The sequence below is a fragment of the Quercus suber genome, unplaced genomic scaffold (genome assembly GCF_002906115.3).
Source record: "Quercus suber isolate HL8 unplaced genomic scaffold, Cork oak 2.0 scaffold_1006, whole genome shotgun sequence".
Classification (NCBI taxonomy): domain Eukaryota; kingdom Viridiplantae; phylum Streptophyta; class Magnoliopsida; order Fagales; family Fagaceae; genus Quercus; species Quercus suber.
In genome coordinates, this window is record NW_027070421.1 from 52,762 (window position 1) to 76,382 (window position 23,621).

General features: G+C 34.8%; 3 protein-coding genes and 1 pseudogene across 3 annotated transcripts; 1 reads left to right on the forward strand and 3 right to left on the reverse strand.

Annotated features, from left to right (window-relative positions):
* Nucleotides 1-47: 47 nt before the first annotated feature.
* On the reverse strand, nucleotides 48-4,135 carry LOC136065532 (protein YSC84-like). Its single transcript, XM_065768847.1, has 5 exons — nucleotides 4,130-4,135; nucleotides 3,761-3,956; nucleotides 2,187-2,299; nucleotides 239-292; nucleotides 48-155 (listed from the first exon to the last, which is right to left on the reverse strand). The coding sequence occupies exons 1-5, from the start codon at nucleotides 4,133-4,135 to the stop codon at nucleotides 48-50; spliced, it is 477 nt and encodes a 158-aa protein (XP_065624919.1).
* Nucleotides 1,818-5,798, reverse strand: LOC112020134 (uncharacterized; annotated as a pseudogene).
* Nucleotides 5,799-6,744: 946 nt separating this feature from the next.
* LOC136065533 (uncharacterized) lies at nucleotides 6,745-8,000 on the forward strand. Its single transcript, XM_065768851.1, has 2 exons — nucleotides 6,745-7,573; nucleotides 7,726-8,000. Exons 1-2 carry the CDS (start codon nucleotides 6,984-6,986, stop codon nucleotides 7,832-7,834), a joined length of 699 nt encoding a protein of 232 aa, XP_065624923.1. The 5' UTR covers nucleotides 6,745-6,983; the 3' UTR covers nucleotides 7,835-8,000.
* Nucleotides 8,001-16,606: 8,606 nt separating this feature from the next.
* Nucleotides 16,607-20,905, reverse strand: LOC112020144 (suppressor of mec-8 and unc-52 protein homolog 2). The gene is made up of 10 exons (XM_024052706.2): nucleotides 20,715-20,905; nucleotides 20,316-20,506; nucleotides 19,993-20,107; nucleotides 19,856-19,904; nucleotides 19,676-19,765; nucleotides 18,852-18,920; nucleotides 18,644-18,767; nucleotides 17,854-18,218; nucleotides 17,294-17,677; nucleotides 16,607-16,993 (listed from the first exon to the last, which is right to left on the reverse strand). The coding sequence occupies exons 1-10, from the start codon at nucleotides 20,762-20,764 to the stop codon at nucleotides 16,712-16,714; spliced, it is 1,719 nt and encodes a 572-aa protein (XP_023908474.2). The 5' UTR covers nucleotides 20,765-20,905; the 3' UTR covers nucleotides 16,607-16,711.
* Between the last annotated feature and the right edge of the window lie 2,716 nt (nucleotides 20,906-23,621).

Genomic DNA, 23,621 nt, shown 5'->3' on the forward strand with positions numbered 1-23,621 from the left:
TCTACTAGTGTGGAAAATACTGAAGGCTATATTGGTGTATAAATTAATCAAGTGGTTATTGCTTGCTTAGCATTTTCAGGTCCAAACCTGTCAATGGAAGCCATATCCTTGAAGTCACGTACAAAGTTTATAGTTATCACTTTGATCCAATTGCCCTGCAGAGTTCAATTGTAGATGTGATGGCTGAAGTTGCTCTCGGTTTGGCTCATATTAAGGCTTGTAAAGAAAAACCAAATGCCAGCTGATCTGCAACATGTAACCTGGTACCAATCTGGCGAGGGTCTTTGGAGACCTTCCATAACACATGCCGATACAACTTATAGAGCACATGCTCTTGGGCATTTTGACATTAATCCACAACAAAGTGAAATAGACATTTTACTGTTTAAAATATAACAACATTAACCTTATTATTCACCTAGATTGAAACGTCTAAATAGTTCTGTTCATGGTATTTACATTCATCTTTACCTTATGTACAAGTTCTTTAAACCTCATCTTTTTTGAAGTATTAGAAAGAAATGCAACTTATAATATACAGGTAGTAGCCCACAAAATCTGTTGTGCCATCTCTAGACTCAACAAATACCTGTCAAAACCAATGAGCATATGGTTAAGGAATTCTATCAAACACTTTATGAGTAACCCACAGCCAATTCAAATGTAAGATTTTCAATTCTTCACTTACCTTTAACCAGAGTCTAGATTGATTGTTCTTCCAAGAAATTGACTCCAATTTCAGGAACAAATCGAAAACTGGCTTGATGAGCAAAATAAAAAATCGTGCAAACACCTCAATTTCTTTAAGGCTCAGGTCCTTATATCCAATTTTGGAGAATACGCATCAATTCAAATATAAAACCACTTCCAAATTCCAATGATAAAGTCACGTGAAAAGAGTTCCAAATTATCAACTATTGCCACTCACCCTAATATTCTTAGTGATTCTTTGCAGGAATCAAGCAATGATGCTTGGATAAATACCACTAATAAGTGGGATAATAATAATATTTATACTTATATCACTAGTAAGTAGATTATTATGGCTCCTTCGACTGAGAGGAAAAATAAGGGAAAAGCTCCTGCACAGGACTATTCTCAAAATAAAAGGTTCCCAGTGGAACAACCTTTTAATATGCATGAAGGCACATGTCTGACATGTGAACAAAAAGACAACATGGTGGCTCAAAGAATCTACGTACAAATATTCTAGTAGCCATAGTTGTTATAATGCTCCTACCCCTACATGCTCCATTATTTGTTCTTTTTGCTTTTTGTCATCTCCAAGTCAGAAACTCTTCTTTTGACTATGCCAAAATTGCTGGAGATTTCAAGACAAAAAGTGGGAAAAATTTATATATATATATATATATATAAGTAACGTGAAAAGTGAATAACGTGCACAAATTGTAGAATCAAACTTTTACATGTAATATTTTTTGAAATGCATATTAAGCTATTAGAAAATCTTCATTTAACCAAAAAAAAAAAACTATTTGTGTGGGCTCCACCTTTTTTAACTTAAAGGTGACTTCTTAGCAAATATTTGAGCCAAACACATTGTTAGGTAAGTCAAGAGAAATAGAAAATAAAAAATGAGATATGGGTTAGAGATTTGAGTGACAGGCATTGAATTTGAAAAACTGAGTTTTGACTTTTGAGCAATGCTCAAACCAAACACCCCTAAGCATCTTCACACTCTTATTATGTCATTAGTAGACAACTCTACTTTTACACAAATTATTTTTCAAACAAAATAGACCAATGAAAATGAACTCATCCAAATACACTAGACAAACCATTTGATAAGTACTAAGTAATATTTGAACTTAAAATATTTGATTCATGCCAACTAAATTTAATTCTTATCATTCTGTTGCATATATACGTGTAGAAGTCCCAATGAATCTTAGTATATTTACATCATATTATACTTACCGGTTTGACAATCACAGATGAATAGGATTAAGATAGAAATAATAGACTAAGTTGCCTGTGGCATTAAGTATATCCCTTTATACAGATAGAAGACAAAACAATCCGAAATAACTTTTTTGCAGAATCCAAACATGTCTGAAAAGTGATCTACACCAATGCTCATGGGGATGCTTCACATGCATCAAAAAGATGCCAAATTGCAAACAATTGGAATTATCACCATAGACTGGAGCCTTTGGTCTGCTCACCATCCCAAGAAGAATATCTGATGTGGTGAGATAAGGATCACCATAAAAACGTAAATTGGTATCCATCCTTGTTGCAGCAACATTCCCTTCCAATGACACTCCCACAAATGCACCTGCCATAGTTTGCAAGTGTCAGCAGTTATCAACTTTCAGGCTACCGCAAAACTACTTTAAAATGCACAAATCATACTAGAATGCGGAAAAGTACAGAAAACAACATCCTTGAGTAGCACTACCTTGCAAAATGAATATTTATTTATTTATTTATTTTAGGCTGATCTCTAAAACTAAAGATTTTGGTATCTTCCTCTAGTCTCTTCACTATTTGCATTTATTTTAGGCTCTCAATCTTTAAAAAATCCTTACGCTTCCAATTTAGTTCAAAACTTTAAGATGTTGACTACTATTAAAACAATCAAGAAGATTTAATCTTAAAAGAATCAAAGATATAAACCAAACACAAAACAACAAGAATAAATTAAGTAATGCTGTTTTGGTCGCATAGGAGAATACAAGATAATCCACAATCTATTGAAATTAGAAATATGATGTTTTTTTTTTTTTTTTTTTTTTTTGATAGGAAAATTAGAAATTTGATATATATCTTGCCTCCCTCACCTGAAAGAAATTGTCCAAAAATAATCCACAATCTATTGAAATTAGAAATATGATGTTTTTTTTTTTTTTTTTTTTTTTTGATAGGAAAATTAGAAATATGATATATATCTTGCCTCCCTCACCTGAAAGAAATTGTCCTAACAGAACCATGCCTTCCCCCACCCACCCCACTACCAAATGCCAGCAGAGAAACATGTGGACATCTAATTGTTGTAATTCTACCATAAATCACTAGAATACAGGTAGATTAGTATCGGCTAATGTGCTAGCATCCACTTAAGATATTTTTCACAAAAATTTCCTTTAGTTTTAAGTCCAACAATTCATGCAACCAATGCCCAACCTTAATCAACTGGATTAAGGTTTAGTAAAGTCACTAATTGATATGAAGCCATAAACAGGAAACATATGAGGAAGTGAATTCCAATGTTCCCACAATTTTTCTCCCTTTTCAAGAGATTGCAAAATCAACAAATAGCAGAAAATGATTGAACAAAAGAAGCCTACGGCATGCTTTCAATAGCCCAAAGAACAATCCTTAGCCATTTGGATGTCAACTGTCAGTAGATTCCAAAGATTTGAACAAGATTTTAGGAACATTCGGTGTTGCTTTTCTCTCTCCCCCTTGTTTTTCTCTCTTACACTTGTTTGATCATTGTATTTTATATTGATTGTACTTCTCTCTTAGTACACCACCAGTGTGCTAGGTTTGCTTTTTTCTAATAAATTTTTTCCTTTATCAAAAAAAAAAAAAAAAAAAGATTTTAGGAACATTGAGATCACAGCCAATGATACTATAATAAAAGGTTCGGAGTCTGTAACCTCTATAGATCTTCATTTTTTATTTTCATGTTAAGCCATCATACACAATAACACGTTAAATACATGTATGATTCTAATTATTCACGTAACCAAAAGTTACAGACACACACAAAACTTTAATCATGACACAATACCTTTGCTACAACTGTATGTATAGCACATTCCAGAACCTCTATCTCCAGCACGAAAATCTGCTTCCAACACTCTCCCTACAGGTCTTGCTGCAGCACTACAACCAGCACCAAGAGAAAAATGCATGCGACTACAAAATGTCTTCACATCTTTTGATTCATGAAGCACAATTATGAAGTCCATGAGCTCTCCTCCAATCTGGGAACACATAATAAGTACAATTATTAGCTGAAACGTAAATTGAGGAAGTCTTGATAAACAATTAGAATTTCACAAATAGTTAAAAGGAATTATTGCCAAACTCGTGCTTATCCTAGATTTTTTTTTTTTTTTTTTTTTTTTTAAGCCTTCTACCTAAGATTGACACTTACAGACATTATAGTAGTAATAATAACAAAAAGAAATGAACACTAGAAGTAACACGACAATTTTGTTGTTACTTGAGCACCCCATCCTAAACCAAAAGAGAATATGGCCGATGGGGCAGACCATGATCCATCTGACCTTCAAGAAATGACCAAGCCTGTGCCAAGTTTGTAAGCAAGTAGAACACCAGCTTTAGCTACAGTCAAAATTGCCAGGACTTTTGCTTCTTTCAAAATTGCTAAGGGTATCGACTTGTCAGGATTCAACCTAGCAACCTGTCAATTCCAATCAAAACTATAAAGTCAGGAAAAAAAAAGAGAAAAAAAAAAAAGAAAAGGAGAACCGCTTTACAAAGGACTGCATATTTAGAATGTTGATGCAAAATATGAATTTCTAAAATACCATTATAGTCTAGTTGACATGTAGGTGAAAAGAAGCAAAGAGTAAACAGAGAAACAAAGCTCCAAAATAGAATCTATGACCTAGCAAGAACTACCCATTAGAATTTACAATCCTATCTCTTTGACATTACAAAGCAGGAAAGAGATGTTAGTTTTACAAAGATAAAACAAGTTGACATGTAAAAACAAGCTGAGATGCAAATGAAAATCACACCTGGCAATAGCTTCTCAAAGTATTGGAGGCCTTGTTTGTATATCTCATGTTTCATAGACAAACCAAGTGGAAGATTCAACCATCCTCTTGTGCAAGTCCAATCTATCACATCATGCTTTGCTACTTGCACGGCATTGCTGATGGAGTTAATAAGAACACCCTGTAATGGATCAAGCCTATAATAGCAGGCATCACAGACCCCCTGGGGATCCCTCTCCCTGAACTTAACAGGTAACAAACACCTCCCCTTGGTACATGCTCTGCAGAAAACTCCTCCACAAAACCGACAATGATGTCTGCCACAAGTAAGTGCAGTGAAAGGAGCAGTGCACTGCATGCAAACTGTAGTAGAACTATCCGGCAGCCAGTTAGGAGGCTCAGCCTCCAATACGTCGTTGTAAATACTATAATTAACCCCACTTGATCCAGTGGGCTCAAGGAGTGGTGGGGCACTAGGTATGTAAACAGAGGAGTTCAAGAAGGTATCACCATTCTTTGCGGACCCAAGAAATCAAACATTTGAAGTAGGGAGTAGCGACTACTGATTTGAAATGAAACTCGGAAGTTTGCTCCGGCCAGTCACCGTGGCAAATATACCATTGAGCACATTCTTCAAGTTAACCTCAGGATGATGCATACTATTATTATTATTATTATAAGGTTGCACCGAATTACGAGTGTCATCGCCTGACTCATATCCTTCTCCATCAACAGCAAAATGATTATCATAAAACGTGTGATCCCCCAGTGGAGAGGACTTGAGTTTGAGCCCCATGGAGAGTCAGTGTAGTCATCAACATAGTGGAATCGGGCCTTATTATTATCATTTTCAACACCCTTAGAAAGTGAAGAATAAGAAACTCTGCCTGTATCAAAGTTTGCCATGGCCCATAGGTCCCATACACACGCTTTTCTTTTTCTACAATTATAGGCAACCCCACCAGACAGAGCTCAGCAAAGGCCTAAGCAAAGCACTGAAATTTGAACATAGATGCCCCTCTCAGCTACAAATATAAGACAAATTATACAAAAATTAACAGTAAAAACAAAGCAAACCCATTAAATTCATTAACCCGATTATTCAGATTAGCTTGGCAACCATATCAAAGTCCTAGCCTAGGATTGGAATTATAAATTAAAATTTCCATAACATTGGTGCCCATCTCAGCTACAAATACAAGACAGATTCAACAATAAACAAACCCCATTTAGAATCTAATTTCTTTCGTTCTACACTTTCGAGAGTACTATTTTGGTTCCTCACACGCTAAGCCTGAGTCCTTGCTCCTTGCTCTTAGGTCTAGGCCCACTTTAATGCTTCCTGGACTACACTTTAAGGGCCCATTCCAAGGCTTAAAAAAAAACACACTATTGCTATTGCTCCGTTGCTAGGGTCCGGGTCCTGGGTCTGGGCCGACATCTATACCGGGCCGGGATGCCCAGCAAATGGAAAACGGTCACATATAAGCCCAATCAGCAAATACTGGTTCTTTAAACCCCTAAACCCCTAAATTGATTTCTGCCGTTTATTCTTTTTTTATAAAAAAAAATAAAATAGATTCAGCCGCTTATCTCCGTCTCTGTCTCCTTCAGTCGCGCCAGAACTCTGTTATCTCTAATCTCATCCCTCTGCTATCTCCCCGAAATTTGTCAACTTCATCCTCCTTCTCATCGATGGAAAACACGTTTGAAATTTGTCTTTGTGGCAAAGGAGAAGACGATTTTGGTTGTGATGATGACATTAAGTTTTATGTCATCAAGGTTCCATACGCTGGTACTTCTTCTTCTTCTTCTTCTTCTTCGACAGTGAGAAAGAAAAAGGAAGATGGGCATCTCATACCCGTTTCGATACAAAAAGCACAGACATGCAATCACTTTGCTGCGTTACATGGCAAACTTTATTTCGTTGCCAACGATCTTTCCTCGGACGCTTCGGAAGATTCGTTATGTCGTGAGGTGTGGACCTTGGACCTTGCGCGCCCTGAGGAGGGATGAAGTGGTGCACCTCGGTTGAAAACTGGGAGATTCAACCCGCATACCATCGTTCTAGGTGGTAAACTCTATGTTTTAGGTGGTTTTGACCTAAAAAAGAGTACGCGCAATCGTTTTCCCTGGATAGAGGTTTTTGACCCAGTAAAAAGAAAATGGGAACCCTTGCCGAATCCTGGACTTCGCATTAGGCCGGATCGTGTGTTTACTGCACCTTTAGAGGATGAGGATAGTCAAAAGATTCTCGTTGCTACAATGTCACCTGGTTGGGAGATTGCTCAAATCTATGGTTATGATGTTGCAGCATGTCGTTGGACAAAACTTCTGGCTGATTGTAAGATGGGTTTTCATTTGAGGGTTGCAAGAACAGTAAGATCAATTGAAATGGAGTACTTTGATCTTGGAAGTTTTGTTACTGCTGGTAGCACCCTGTATTGGGCTTCTAATCGGGTGGAGGATCAATATATTTGCCGTATTAATGCATTTGATTTAGTCAGTCAAAAACATTATGAAGAAAGCCTGCACACTGATTGTATTTTTGGGAGGCGAGAACGATTTGACTCTGTACGTCCAGATCTTCTCAATCTGCCTGATGGGAATTTTTCCCTTATCTTGCAGTCAGAGAGGAGAAAGAAGATGAAGAAGAGTAGGAGATTTCTTTATGCTCATTATATATATTGTGTAGTGCTTAAGGTGGACAAGGAAGAGGAAGAGGAAGAAGAAGAAGAAGAAGAAGAAGAAGAAGAAGAAGATGATGTTCACAAACACGGGTTGATAGTTTCCATTCTGTCAGTCCGTAAGTATTCTGTGGATGACTGTATACCCCTTCTTGAAAGTGTGTTAGTGTAAGTTTCTTGCCTGCCATATGTCTAATGAGGTTTATTTTTTTATTTTACCCTTTGATCTAGCCCAATAATTGCATTAGGAAGAGTTTATCTCATTTGCAGCTAATAGTAACATTACCTTTTGTCACTTATTTGTATTTTCCATCTTGTAGGGATAAGGGATCTTATACATCAAAGAAGAGGAAACTAAAGTCATCAAATGAATGGCCTTCTAAAAGAGCCTGCAGAAACTTAAGTCATCAAATGAGTGGCCTTCTTTAAGAGCCTGCAACCTATTGGAAAATTTATTAAAAAAAAAAAACAAGTATTCTCTATTTGTTCTAATTCAATGCACTTATTATATTGATGAGACTTTTTTTTTTAATTCATTTTTAAAATATTAGTGGTAAGTTCTTGAGCTTGTGAATATTTTGGATATGCATTGTTACAAAAACTTTATAGTTTGAGATTATGCATGTACATTTTTTTTTTGTTATTTGTAGTTGCTTTCACCTGCAAGGAGATTATGACAAATCATTCACAATACACATGAGATAAAGTCCAATAGAAGTAAAGTTAGATGAATAGTCTACCTATATTTATTATGCAGTCATATGAATTTAAATGCCTAACATAGACATAGTATACTTGTTGGATTTGCAATTAATTTTGTTTTTGAATTTGGTTATTAATGTTGATGGCTTTTAGGGATTTGATTAGATGCTTTCCATATTAGTATAATTCCTAAAATTATTTAACTAGCACTCCTGTAATGGTGAAAGACAGATGAATTTGAATAAGAATAATATTATTATGGGTTGAGAAATGTCTCCTCCTTTGTTTCTCTGCTTGATGGTGATGCCAAATGCCCCCAGGTGGTGATGCGTAGGGTTGGCAGGCAAGTTCTAGGTGGTGAGGCCTAGGGTTTGTTCTGTTCCTTTTGTTACTCTTTTATTTCCTGTTTTCTACCATGTGCTGCATCAATATGCATTATTACAAGAACTTTATAGTATGAGATTATGCATGTACTTTTTTTTTATTTTTTTTTTATTTGTAGTTGCTTTCTCCTGGAAGGAGGTTATGACAAATCATTTACTATACACATGAGATAAAGTCCAATAGAGACAAAGTCAGATGAATAGTCTACCTATATTTATCATGTAGTCATATGAATTGAAATGTCTAACATAGACATAGTAGATTTATTGGACTTTGAATTCATTGTTTCCTCAGGTTTTTTTTTTTTTTTGGGGTGGGGGAGTGGGGAGAGGAAGAGTAGGATTTGACTAAGATGAAGAAATTGAGCATCATTGGTATACCTCCCCAAGCGGATGACTAGGGTTTATACATGAGTCGCATGAGATTTTAATAGTAGTCATTACATAGGTTGTTAAAAGGCTAGTCTTATAATAGCTCACCGGCTTGAGCAAATTAAACTAATTGTCACTAGTATTAGTCACAACATATTGACAGATTGTAGTGATTATAGTTTGAGATTCATACTATAATTACAAACTAATTATTACCATTGACACATTAGATTAATTAGAATGTTATTTAGATGCCATTAGAGCATTGGCATCAGGTGTGCCAAATTTTTGGCATTTGGCACACCAAACACCAAAACCATGCCTCATGAGGTGTTAGGGAGCTATCCGTTTGATAAGCATTGCTAATAGCCATTTGATAAGCATTGGATGATTAGCATTGTTAATTGAGTAGTGGTTGTGCTAAGTTGTATTCAGTTAGTTAGCTGAATTCTGTTAGTCAGTTAGTATTGATGTTCTTAGTTAGTTAGTTGCATTGGTTGGGTAGTTTAGGCAGGAAAATGGGATTCAATTGTATAAGAGGAGATTTCAGATGTTGAATGGGGATTATCCAAAAATTAACCACTTGCTCTTCCTATTTCTCTCTAAGTCTCTCTTTTCCTTTCTTTAAGTCTTTCCTTTGCTATAAGGTGGTTACCCTCAAAGTAACCAAGCTTTCTTTCCCAAATCCATTTGTGGGTTTGTTGAATTTTGGTTGCTTTTATGTGTGATTTTGGTTGGTTTTTGAGATGGTTTTGTTGCAAATTTGGTGGATTTAGTTGTGGTAATGGGGGCCAGGGGGCAGTGGAGGTGGCTGTGGGTTGTGGGTTTGCTAGTTGTTCTTCAAATCTTCATATGAGAGAGGGAGAGACAGGTAAAGTGACAATTAGACCCTTTACTTAATTCTCTCATATATGCTGCTATCCACAATTCCAAATTCCTCATCATTGCCATACAATTCTTCAGGAATTAACATGTTAAATGGTAGTCTGGCTTAGTTGATGATTAAAATATTTATATTTTTGTACATACGTGGTAAATAAGTCTGGGGAGGGCTTATTCGTTTCTCTTTCTCAGTTATGTTACTTTTACATTTTTTAGAGCATTCACATCTCAGTATATTAGATTGTTACTTTATTTTAGGTTGCGTTTGGTATTAGCTTAAAAAGTCAAATTTCTTCACAATTTAGCTTATTTTTACTACTTTTCAACTTATTTTTATTACTATTCATTGGTCCCATTGCACTTTTTAGTACTATTTATGGGTTGCAATGTACTATTTTAACTACCCTTTAGCTCTATTTATAGTACTTTCAGTATAAAAAAAATAAAAAATAAAAATCAGTTTCAACTAAATAAGTTATTCCCAAATGAACTTTTAGTATAAAAATCCTTTTTTTAAAAAAAAAAAAAATTACCTGACCACTTGTCAAAAACTTACATCAAATTATCTATTTGGATACTTTATTTCATTTAAATACTAATTTTCTTTATTTTTTTTTAATTATTTCTCTCTTCACCCACAACAATCATCATTCACTCTTTTTCTTTTTCTTTTTCTAAGGATAAGCAAATAAATAATAAAAAATTATTTTTGCATAAATACAATAACTTGTAAATTTACACAAGCATGGTAGTTAAAATCTGATTTGCCCTATAGATACATAAGCTGATGTAGGTGGGTTCATTAGGAAAATTTTGGGTCTTATGCTAACACATTGCAAAACACTCGCTATTCTTATTTTCACAATTTTTTTAAAATGATTTGTCTCTCTTCTTNATTTAGTTAAAATTCATAAATTATTTTTTGTTTTTAAAAAATGACGTGGAATTTTTAAAATACTAAATAATATATTATATTATTATTTTAATGCTGACGTCAGCATTTAGTGTGCCAGCAATGCACTCCGTCTGCCACCTAGGATTTTGCCGTTAGGGCACTGACGGGAAGGACTAAAATAGATGGCGTTTTTCAGAATAGGGACTAAAAGCGGTAAAAATAAAATTTATGGACTAAAATGGAATCGCCTGAAAATGTAAGGACTAAAATGTGTTTTTCGCCAAAAAAAATAAAAAATAAAAATCAGTTTCACTAAATAAGTTATTCCCAAATAACTTTTAGTATAAAAATCCTTTTTTTTTTTTTTTAAAAAAATTACCTGACCACTTGTCAAAAACTCACATCAAATTATCTATTTGGATACTTTATTTCATTTAAATACTAATTTTCTTTTTTTTTTTTTTAATTATTTCTCTCTTCACCCACAACAATCATCATTCACTCTTTTTCTTTTTCTTTTTCTAAGGATAAGCAAAGAAATAATAAAAAATTATTTTTGCATAAATACAATAACTTGTAAATTTACACAAGCATGGTAGTTAAAATCCGATTTGCCCTATAGATACATAAGCTGATGTAGGTGGGTTCATTAGGAAAATTTTGGGTCTTATGCTAACACATTGCAAAACACTCGCTATTCTTATTTTCACAATTTTTTTAAAATGATTTGTCTCTCTTCTTTGTGAGTACTTCTACTAACACATCAAAATTTCACAAAAAACTTGAGTTATCAACTGATCATATGTCAAAATAAAATAAGATTATATTAGAACTTACTATAACTCAAAACAAGATTGTTGTAAAAATGTTACTAGATTTTATTGTATCTCTATACTGTCTGTTTCTTATTCATTTTTCACATATTTGGATTGCGTAAAAATAAGGGATCTCCGAAGGCAACTCAATGGCATCTTTTCTTCTTCATGCGCCCCTATAATGGTACATGAATGATTGATGATTGACAACCTTTAACATAATCTACAAACACAACACGACTAGTCACAGGGGCGAAGCCACTTGCATGGCCCCCCCAAAATTTTTCAAATTTCCATTAAAGTATATAAAAAATTGACATAGGCCCCCCCAAAACTAAATATCCGGCACCCCCAAATTATTTCAACCATTCTTCTAGAGTTCTAGTCCAATGCAACTTCAAATAAAAGAAGAACCTTGGCCCACATCTAGCCCCACTAGCCATCCCCAAATCCCTAATAAAACAAAATTTTTCTCCTTTAAACTAAACACGCTTCCAGCCCAGCCCAACCCAAAATCTAAAATGCCTAATCAAACAAAACAAAGGCATCTTCAAATTTTAATCCTCACCGTTAGAAAAAAGGAGAAAACAATCTGACTGTTACGCCTATGCCTTGTTTTTTTCCCTTCTGTTCTCAATTCACGCCTCCATAGTGTCACGCATGATGCTTGTCTTAGAAACAATCTTCTCAATCCTCGTCCGTTTGCTGTGAAGTTGCAAACTCCACTAGCCCGCTAACTTGTTCATCACCTCTCAAGCCCTCATCTTAATCTCAATTCCTCAAGATATCTCATTCTCATCTCACTTCTCTCTTTTTTTCTCTACAACTAAACTAAATACTAAAGTTTAAATAGCAGAATAGAAATATCAAATATGTGTATGTGAATATGTGATATCCCTTTGCCAGCAAAGCAATTTATGCTTATTTGACTTTGTCTTTTTGTGTTTATTGTTATTGTATTCTTTATTCTTGACCCATTGACTCCATTGGCTCTATGACTTTTGGCTTTTGTGTTGTTTGTCTCTTCAGTGGGGGCAGGGAGGGACTTGCATTGTGTAATTGGGTATTAAAGAAAGTAAATTATAAATGAAAAAAAAAAAAAAATCTATGGAAGGCAATTGGGGTGAGGGCCGTGAGTCTGTGTATTTTGTTTATGTTGTTTGTTTATACTTTTGATTGATTTGTTTATTTAATTTTTTTTTTCCCTAAAAGGTCATTACTTAACTAAAGGTGTATTTATATTATAATTCATGTAAGAAGGAATTTTATATGATAATTTATTATATCTCTCTCCCAAGTTAGTTATGAAACTCTTAAAAACAAGACTTTGCAATAGAATAGAGGATGAGCTTTTGGCAGATAATATGATAGTTTATATAGAGAAGGAAATTGTAGGGAATTTCACGGTAGAGATGATAATAGATGAATTTTATTCCATGAAAAATCGTCGTCGGGCATGATTTGATGTGAATGTTCTTTTTTGTATGTCTACATTGAGCTAGACAGTTTTTCATGTTCATTAATGTACAAGAATATGATGATATATGAAAGTTGATAATTTTGTATTCAATAGACTTATGAATTATATTTAGAATATCTCTACAACAACCTGGCCTCCCCAAGTAATTATTCCTAGCTACGCCCCTGACTAGTGAATGTTTATTATGTAAGTTCTTGAATCTCTTGCATGAACTGCAAGATGAGCCCTGATTGGAAACATACAAGACAATGCAGGGAGGACACGTAAAATCACAAAACAAACAAAAAACTGCATATGTTAGATCTGAATGATCAAGTAAAAGCAGTTGTTACCCAAGTCATATATTCCTCGCTCCATGACCTATTCTCCAACTCCAGTTTTAGTTTACCATGTTCGAACTAGTCAGCAAACTGGACTCAAACCTCCTCGCATCATCAAGCCCTTATATTACTCTTAACACTAATGGTAGTGTACTAGCCAATCCTGGTAAGGCGGGGGAGGTGGGGCATCCTTCAAAATTGGCATGATCAATGGATTACGGACTTGATTTGGCATAGAATTTAGGATATAATCACATTATTTTAGAAGTAAACTCAATGCTAGTAATTAATTTGCTAACAATTCGTGGCAATTTGGCCTCGAATATTATGTGTTGATTTGTGATTGCATGAATATTATGGAGCAAGACTAAGAGAAATTATTATTTACAATGGGATGACCACTGGTGTGGTCCTTCCTAACCAATGAGATGATGTCATATATATAAATGTATGTGTGAGCTTCCTAATCAACACAAAGAATAAAAAATAAAAATTACCAGATGATATCACATTTGCATAAATAACAGTATTTTATTGGTTGAAAGGTCAAGAAGGACCACATCAGCAGTCCTCCTGATGGACCTAATAATTTCCTCAAGACTAGACCATCCTTCGTGTTTGTGTAAAGGGGACAAGAGCAACAGAGCCACCTGGAAGCACATGACCCAAGAGCAACAGAGCCACCTGGAAGCACATGACCGATGCCCATTTTTTGTATATCAGTGTTATGCATGGGACCTAAGGCAAATGAGGACTTGCAGAGACTGCCCCATGAAACGATGCCCATTTTTTGTATATCAGTGTTATGCATGGGACCTAAGGCAAATGAGGACTTGCAGAGACTGCCCCATGAAACGATGCCATTCGTTTTTGTACTCCCTATATAAATAAATAAAACTCCTCTTTTCTACCAAAAACATAAAAACTACATTCTTTTCTGATTACATTATGTGCAGTTTGTCCCCCACTTCTCAATGGTTGACCCCATCAAAAATGTTTAGTCGATTCCTTGATGGCTCCCATCCTAAATTCCCATGACGATAATCAATTCAAATTTTCATCTTTACACCGACGTTCCTAAACTCCAATTACTTCTTCAGTATTTTGTCTTATGAACCAAAACAAAACAAAACAAAACACATGAAAATTCTACAAGAACGAAATATGAAAGCCCATTGTATTTGTATTAAAAAAATAAAATAAAGAGTACAACCAATTTCAGATTACAAAAGAAAACTTCTCTTAAACACCAGAACAACTATCAAATTTCATATTCGAAGCTTCTTTCCAGGTTGTAGGTCATCTTCATAGTGGTTGCCACCCTCACCAGAATTCATCTCCTTCTCCATCTTCTTTCTGGTAAGTATCTTGTTAATCTGGTGCAGCTCATTATTGAGCTTCTGGTCCCTGTTTTGTTTCCGTGTCTTTCGACCATCTTGCATCTTCACACCAAACTGAAATGCAGCTTTTGGCATTGCTTCTTTCTGCTCATTGTAAGTTGCCCATTCCTCCTCTGTCTCAAAGTCCCACCGATGAAGACGGCCCTTTGCCTGTTCAAAAACGTTTCAATAATGTAATAAGAAAGTAAATTATAAATGAAAAAAAAAAAAAAATCTATGGAAGGCAATTGGGGTGAGGGCCGTGAGTCTGTGTATTTTGTTTATGTTGTTTGTTTATACTTTTGATTGATTTGTTTATTTAATTTTTTTTTTCCCTAAAAGGTCATTACTTAACTAAAGGTGTATTTATATTATAATTCATGTAAGAAGGAATTTTATATGATAATTTATTATATCTCTCTCCCAAGTTAGTTATGAAACTCTTAAAAACAAGACTTTGCAATAGAATAGAGGATGAGCTTTTGGCAGATAATATGATAGTTTATATAGAGAAGGAAATTGTAGGGAATTTCACGGTAGAGATGATAATAGATGAATTTTATTCCATGAAAAATCATCGCCAGGCATGATTTGATGTGAATGTTCTTTTTTGTATGTCTACATTGAGCTAGACAGTTTTTCATGTTCATTAATGTACAAGAATATGATGATATATGAAAATTGATAATTTTGTATTCAATAGACTTATGAATTATATTTAGAATATCTCTACTACAACCTGACCTCCCCAAGTAATTATTCCTAGCTACGCCCTGACTAGTGAATGTTTATTATGTAAGTTCTTGAATCTCTTGCATGAACTGCAAGATGAGCCCTGATTGGAAACATACAAGACAATGCAGGGAGGACACGTAAAATCACAAAACAAACAAAAAACTGCATATGTTAGATCTGAATGATCAAGTAAAAGCAGTTGTTACCCAAGTCATATATTCCTCGCTCCATGACCTATTCTCCAACTCCAGTTTTAGTTTACCATGTTCGAACTAGTCAGCAAACTGGACTCAAACCTCCTCGCATCATCAAGCCCTTATATTACTCTTAACACTAATGGTAGTGTACTAGCCAATCCTGGTAAGGCGGGGGAGGTGGGGCATCCTTCAAAATTGGCATGATCAATGGATTACGGACTTGATTAGGCATAGAATTTAGGATATAATCACATTATTTAAGAAGTAAACTCAATGCTAGTAATTAATTTGCTAACAATTCGTCGCAATTTGGCCTTGAATATTATGTGTTGATTTGTGATTGCATGAATATTATGGAGCAAGACTGGGAGAAATTATTATTTACATTAGAAGGACCGCTGATGTGGTCCTTCCTGACCAATGAGATGATGTCATTTATATAAATGTATGTGTGAGCTTCCTAATCAACACAAAGAATAAAAAATAAAAATTACCAGATAATACCACATTTGCATAAATAACAGTATTTTATTGGTTGAAAGGTCAAGAAGGACCACACCAGCAGTCCTTCTGATGGACCTAATAATTTCTCCAAGACTAGACCATCCTTCGTGTTTGTGTAAAGGGGACAAGAGCAACAGAGCCACCTGGAAGCACATGACCGATGCCCATTTTTTGTATATCAGTGTTATGCATGGGACCTAAGGCAAATGGGACTTGCAGAGACTGCCCCATGAAACGATGCCATTCGTTTTTGTACTCCCTATATAAATAAATAAAACTCCTCTTTTCTACCAAAAACATAAAAACTACATTCTTTTCTGATTACATTATATGCAGTTTGTCCCCCACTTCTCAATGGTTGACCCCATCAAAAATGTTTAGTCGATTCCTTGATGGCTCCCATCCTAAATTCCCATGACGATAATCAATTCAAATTTTCATCTTTACACCGACGTTCCTAAACTCCAATTACTTCTTCAGTATTTTGTCTTACGAACCAAAACAAAACAAAACACATGAAATTCTACAAGAACGAAATATGAAAGCCCATTGTATTTGTATTCAAAAAATAAAATAAAGAGTACAACCAATTTCAGATTACAAAAGAAAACTTCTCTTAAACACCAGAACAACTATCAAATTTCATATTCGAAGCTTCTTTCCAGGTTGTAGGTCATCTTCATAGTGGTTGCCACCCTCACCAGAATTCATCTCCTTCTCCATCTTCTTTCTGGTAAGTATCTTGTTAATCTGGTGCAGCTCATTATTGAGCTTCTGGTCCCTGTTTTGTTTCCGTGTCTTTCGACCATCTTGCATCTTCACACCAAACTGAAATGCAGCTTTTGGCATTGCTTCTTTCTGCTCATTGTAAGTTGCCCATTCCTCCTCTGTCTCAAAGTCCCACCGATGAAGACGGCCCTTTGCCTGTTCAAAAACGTTTCAATAATGTAATAAGCATCAATTATTATGAATACCAGACCAGTCACTTTACAGTAACCATTTGTAAATATAAAAAAGAGTACATCTGAACAAGAATATGGCATTGCAGCACAGAATAAATATTCCATACTATTCAAAACCTACTAAAAGGTAAGTGATTAAAATTAAGCATCAATTATACCATATGTTCATTGCAAAACCAAACATGTTTCCACCTTGGGAAAGATCACTTGCTTCTAATTCCAAAATAATAATAATAATAAAATAAAATAAAAGATCACTTACTCGTCCACCCATATCCATTTTTGATAAGTCATCTTCATCATCACTGTCCACAATCTCACGGTTATACTCTTGATAACCTGGATAGCATTCAGAATAACTCTCAGAAATGAAGTTAGGATCCTTTTCTCGAGAATCTTTCTCCCTCAATTGTTGAAGTCTCTGATCATCCCGCTTAAAAACAGACCCTAAGCCCCGGTCCTTCTCTTCTTGAGTCATAAAGCGTGGATCTTGTACAATATTTAAATCTCCTTCCACTTCATAAGCCTGCATATTTTGCTGGAAGTATTGATCAGGGTAAGCCAGTTGTTCAGCATATTGGTAATCCTGCCACTCCCCCTGGTAGCCAGCAGCCATCGCTTGTGCTTGCATCGCATCATATCCATTCTGAAACCAAAAGGTTAATAAACATACGATTAACTTAGAAAAGGGACAAACATAGTACATTTCAAAAAGAAAAATATAGAAACTTAAGGGAAGGTAAAGTATAAATTGGAAGCTCAGTTACCATAGCTTCCCCACATCTCAAATCTAAAGGCGAATGATTACTAGGATCAACTTACCGTTCCTTGCCATTCCTGAGGCAGCCCAGAGGGTTGGACTGGACCATAAGCAGGTTCAGTGAAATAGGAAGGCTTTTCCTTATTTCGAGGAGACTCTTCCATGTCCTCTGAGAGGGGGCTCTGGCTCAAATCTTTACCAGGAATAGCATAGTCAACGCCTTCGCCAACAAATATGTCATCATCTTCTGCTCTAGCAACTGCTGGGCCTTGTTTCTCTCTTGAATCAAGATGATTTTTCCTTAGAGGAGGTGGAGGTGGAGGTGGTGGAAGAAGCTCGCTTTCAGTTGGGTTCTTTGACATCCCACCATTAGGCTTTGATGGCTTATCCTCTTCATCATATTCATTACCAGCAGCTAAAATTTTTACTGAAATAGAAAATGGAGGGACAAAAACAACCTATATTACATAGATGAATAAGAAAAATGATCTACCAAAAACTATGCTAAAGAAAAAGCAATGAAAAATGCATTTATGGAGTACCACAGTGGACCATAATATCTATCTCTTTATCCATCAAAAAAAATCTTCGAATTTATCATCTCAAATCACACTCAACATGAAACTTGGTGAGGCATATATCAAAGCACTTCAATTTATCTCCAGAATAACTGTGCTAACCAGAAATGCCAATTTGTAGAGCAGATGAACGACCACACAGGACATAAATGTCTATGCAGCTCAGAAGGACACATTCTCAGGTGTTTAGTCACAACATAAAAGCCATGTATCTTCTATAACAATGATTTCAATGAACTGTAATGCTTATCTCTTAGCAGAATGTAGAAATTACCTTTTACATCTCTCTCCTTTTTCTTCTTCTTAAGAACCTTCCCAGAAGAGCCAAGACGAAGATATGACATAATCTTAGCTATTCGATCCAGCACAGAGCCATCGACACTGACAGTAACCATTTCCTGCAAAGTAAGTACACGCCTAAATCAGATAAGCTGCCCATCATTAAAGACTAGATGCCAGAAAGGGATCAAGAAAATATAAACCTCAGGCACTGGACAATCAGCTTTACTCCTATGCAAGGTTGTTGGAATCTCGTTGGAGTATCCACCCTCCTAGCATGCAGGAAAAGAGACATTTCTGTCAGAAGATTGTGTTTACAGAGTACAGACTAGTGATTAACAACACAAAACTAAAATGATGTACCAGTCCTAACATATAAGTCCATATATATAACATTTAAATCAGCTTCCTAAACACATTACCATGGAATTGAATTCTTAATGTTTCATGTCTTTTTTTTGTTGCAAGTAAACAAATGTTTCCTGTCATAATTTACAATTCAACCACTACCCTCCATATATTCTAAAGCTTCACTGTTCATGCATTCTCAAATTGGACGATGTACCATATGTAATAAGAGTCCCATGATCTCATACCAATTGGGTGCAAGATCAACATGTATAACATACAGCATAACCTACCCTAACGTCCAAGCCTCTAGATAAGCACAAGGGCCATATGGCCTCTTACACAGAGGGATAGGCAACTCAAAGAAAATAAATCTGCTCACAATCTACAAGTTTCAGGTGTAATGAGATATCGCATTTCTTTGACTTCCTATAAACTATGCACACTAATATCTGTTAGTTAAACTGAATGAAGGCCAGAAAACCTAAAGTACTTTCAAATAAGCACACACTGTAAGTGGCATAAAAATGACAAAACAATCGAGCTTGTATCAGGAAGAGCCAACATTGGGCTCCCAGCATGCCCTAAGGTAATTAAGACTGCTATAAAGTAGACAAGCATAAGGTAATAAAGACAGATATAAATTAGATAAGAATATAGAAGCAACAAATATTCTTACCATGTTAAAAATAAAGGCCATTCGACCCGGAAGGAACATCTCATTCGATTTGTTATTAGTTTGAGGCTTGACTATCCATTTATACACCGACTGAAACGCAAACACAAGGCGTCAATAAACAATAAGCTAAAATCGCAACAATGTTCCATAGCCCTTTCCATTCTCAAGAATTCAAATCACCTTTGCAGTCGGAGTCCGAATTGACATGTGTTGATCCTCCTTAGATGACCTGTCAGTAAATAAGTAGTTTGTGTTAGTGCAGTTTACAATCAATAACAAAACACCATATTACATTTAACAAAGAAAATTCAATTTACCTAGACTTTCCATCAATATCATCTCCACCATCAGGCTTCTTGTCAATCTCACTTCTTACTTTGTTGAGCAAAGCATAATCCAAACCTTTGACCAAATGGGTGTGCTCCACATCACCTGAAATACAACATTGACACACCCAAAATCACCAACATGTTTGTGAAACTAAGCCTCCGTTAGGACACCAATGAAAAATAAAAATTATTTCACTATTCAACTTATTTTTGTTACTATTCATGAAGCACTGAAATAAGATTTTAATTTCAGCAAAATATGACGATATCCAAATAGACCCTTAAAATACATAAAGAAGACGATCACGAACCTCCAAGGTACTTGCTCTTCTCGATAGATAGCTTGTGTGCATCGGCGGCGCGGATATCAACTGTTCCAGGAGGAGCCACGGCATGAAAAGAACCCAATTCGGTGGCTTCATAGTCTGGATTTTGGTCCTCCCTACGCTCCTTTGCACGGTCTCTATATTTAGGTCCATCCGCTTCTTCTTGTTTCTCCTCTCTGCACAATCACAATATTCCCTACTTCTCACTCACAAGTCAGAACAAAATTAAATAAATAAATAAAAACGTATATTGCTTCTGAAATTTTAATGTCTATACCTAAAACCAAAAATTAATCACAAATCAGATAAGTTTCATAAATTGAAACCTAGAAAAAAGCTAAACAGGAGTTGTGTTCTACGAGGTCGGAATCAGATGGACTTTACCTGCGACGAACAACTTTCTCCTTATAATGTTTCTTTGAAGCAGATGTCATTTTGATTGCGAATCATAAAATTATTTCTGGTAGCTGATGATAAAATCTAGGGTTTTAAATTATTTCTGGTAGCGGATGATAAGCCTAGTTCTTTTTTTTTTTTTTTTTCCCGGTTGCGATTTGCATTACTATTTGAGAACCAACCAATAAACCAAACCAGCCATAACCGACAAAATTAATATTGGGGCTGATAATTTCCGAATTACTTAAATACCCCCCTCTTCTACTTATTCGACATGGCCTCGGCAAAGTGACAACACGGCATTCTTTTTAGGGTAAAATATCATTTTCGTCCCTAAACTATCACAAAAGTTCGTTTTTCGTCCCTAAACTTTCAAAAGTTCTATTTTCGTCCCTAAACTATCACAAAAGTTCGTTTTTCGTTCTTAAACTTTCAAAAGTTCTATTTTCGTCCCTAAATTTTCAAAAGTTCTAATGGAGTACTGACATGGCTTGACAGAGTACTGACGTGGGAGGGACGAAAATCAATACGTTTGGAAAAATTTAAGGACGAAAATAGAACTTTTAAAAGTTTAGGAACGAAAAATGAACTTTTGTGATAGTTTAGGGACGAAAATAGAACTTTTGAAAATTTAGGGACGAAAAACGAACTTTTGTGATAGTTTAGGGACAAAAATGATATTTTACCCTTCTTTTTATTCTAATCTCTAAACGGTACGCCGTTCTTCTTCTTCTCTTTATTTATTATTATTTTTTTTTTATGTTAAAGTAGTAATTAAAATTACACCTCTAAAATTTGAGCATATTTTAAATTTTATACCTAAAAATTTCAAATTTTAGATTTTATCCCCCTGAAGTTATATTCCATTTGTATCAGCCGTTCTTCATTCATATTTTCTGTTAATAACTACATATACTTGTCACGCATGTTTTTTTTTTTTTGAATCAGCCACGCATGTTTAATTTGTCCAATAAAAATATCACACCATTTTCATTATGCCACGTGGCATTATTTTTATTTTTATTTTTATTTTTTGACAAACTAAGCACACATGACCAGGGATGAACCCAAGATTTCAAGCAAAGGGGGGCCAAAATATAGGCAAAAAAGGCATTTATATATATACGCTCCGTTTGTTTCGATGGAAAACCTTGTGTAAAAATAGTTTTCCGTGTTTTCCAATATTTGGTAGCATCAGAAAAAATCAGTCAAAGGAAAACTATCTTTGGTCAACAGAAAAATTAAGGCTTATTTTTAGAAATTGTTTTCCACTAAATTTTTTTTGAAAAATAACTTTATCTCACAGCAAGCTAAATGAAAAAAGTTAAGAAATTATTTTTCATCTCATTTAAGGTTGCTACTAAACATTATTTAAAAAAAAAAAAATGAGATAGTTTTATAGAAAATACTTTTTGGAAAATAACTCATTTTCTAGAAAACATTATCGCCAAAACAAACAATGCGATAGTATGAACAAACTATCATGTGCTTAAATCAAAGCACTGGATCAAAAAATATAGTCAAATCAAGATTTTAAAGGTTTGGGTATTCTCTCGAATATGATGATCATATGTAATTATGATTGGTTCTTTAAATAATCACTTTTAATTAATAACATGTAATAATCTTATTGAGTTAAACTAAAATAATCATGAGGATGCATGCATTGAATAATGTCGAAATAGATAATTCCATTGGATAGTGGGCTAAATCTAAATAACTAGTTAATCATCTTTAATTTAAGATGATTAATTAATATTTAAAATTCATAAATGATCCTTAACATCATTTGACTCTATGTTGGGTAAAAAATAGATCTAAGGTCGAACTAGTTTCAAAGGATACTTAGAAATATAGCAAATGTCTCAAAAGAAACAAAACATAATTGAATCAAGACTCAAGGTTTAACTACCAATCAACACTTGGATTTGATCCTCAAGTGCAATTGGCACTTGGTCACCCATAGCAAGTGTCAATCAGCATTCAGAGCTAGCCAATCAATACATGCAACCCAAACCTTCAATTTTCTTCTCATTTTTAGTTGTTCTAATTTCTAACTCCTATCCAATTATTATCTGAGATAACCATCTAAAATTATCATCCTTTGAGAGTTTGAAACTCACTCCAACACATCAACCAAGGGATTTCCCCTCTATAAACAGAGGAGGGATCCTCACTTCTAACCACAGTAGAGGAAGGACCCCCTTAAAAGCCTCAATTTTATGACTTTCTTAGCATAAATTTGAGTTAAAGCAAACTTCAATCAATTTGCATACTCAAATCATTCAAAATACGTTGTTGCTTTGCCGAAATCTTCAAAGATTTGAAGGAAATTTCAAGAGAACCTTGAAGGAAGAAGGTGTTTCCCAAACTTTTCCAAGCTTGAATGAAGGAGGTTTTGCCCAAACCTCAACCATCCAAAGGGAGAGGTGCTAATAGTGACTTGATCCCAATGAAAACTCACAATTGTTCATAAAACTAATTGTGCATGCAGTTATAAACCTCAAACTAAGTTAGCTAGGTTAGATCTTCATCCCTATTGATTGAGGATTGCAAACATGTTTATATTTGATGACAAAGGATGAACATGATGAATGCATGGAATTAGGGCTTTTGTATGATATTATTATGTTCAAAACCATTTTATTGAACATAATATACTATTTTCTTCTTCGTGACATGTTTAGATGATAATTGCATGATAAGACCATGGTCACCATATTCTAAAAGATTGACTCATCGACCTGGGTGAGTGTTTAAAACCTTCTCATTCCATAACTTAGCATTTAATCTTAGATTAATGGTTCCAAAGTAGGCTTTATCTTGTAATTTTCACTTTTTATAATGTAATTAGAACTCAAAGCTATGTAATTATTTTTTATATTGAATCTAGGA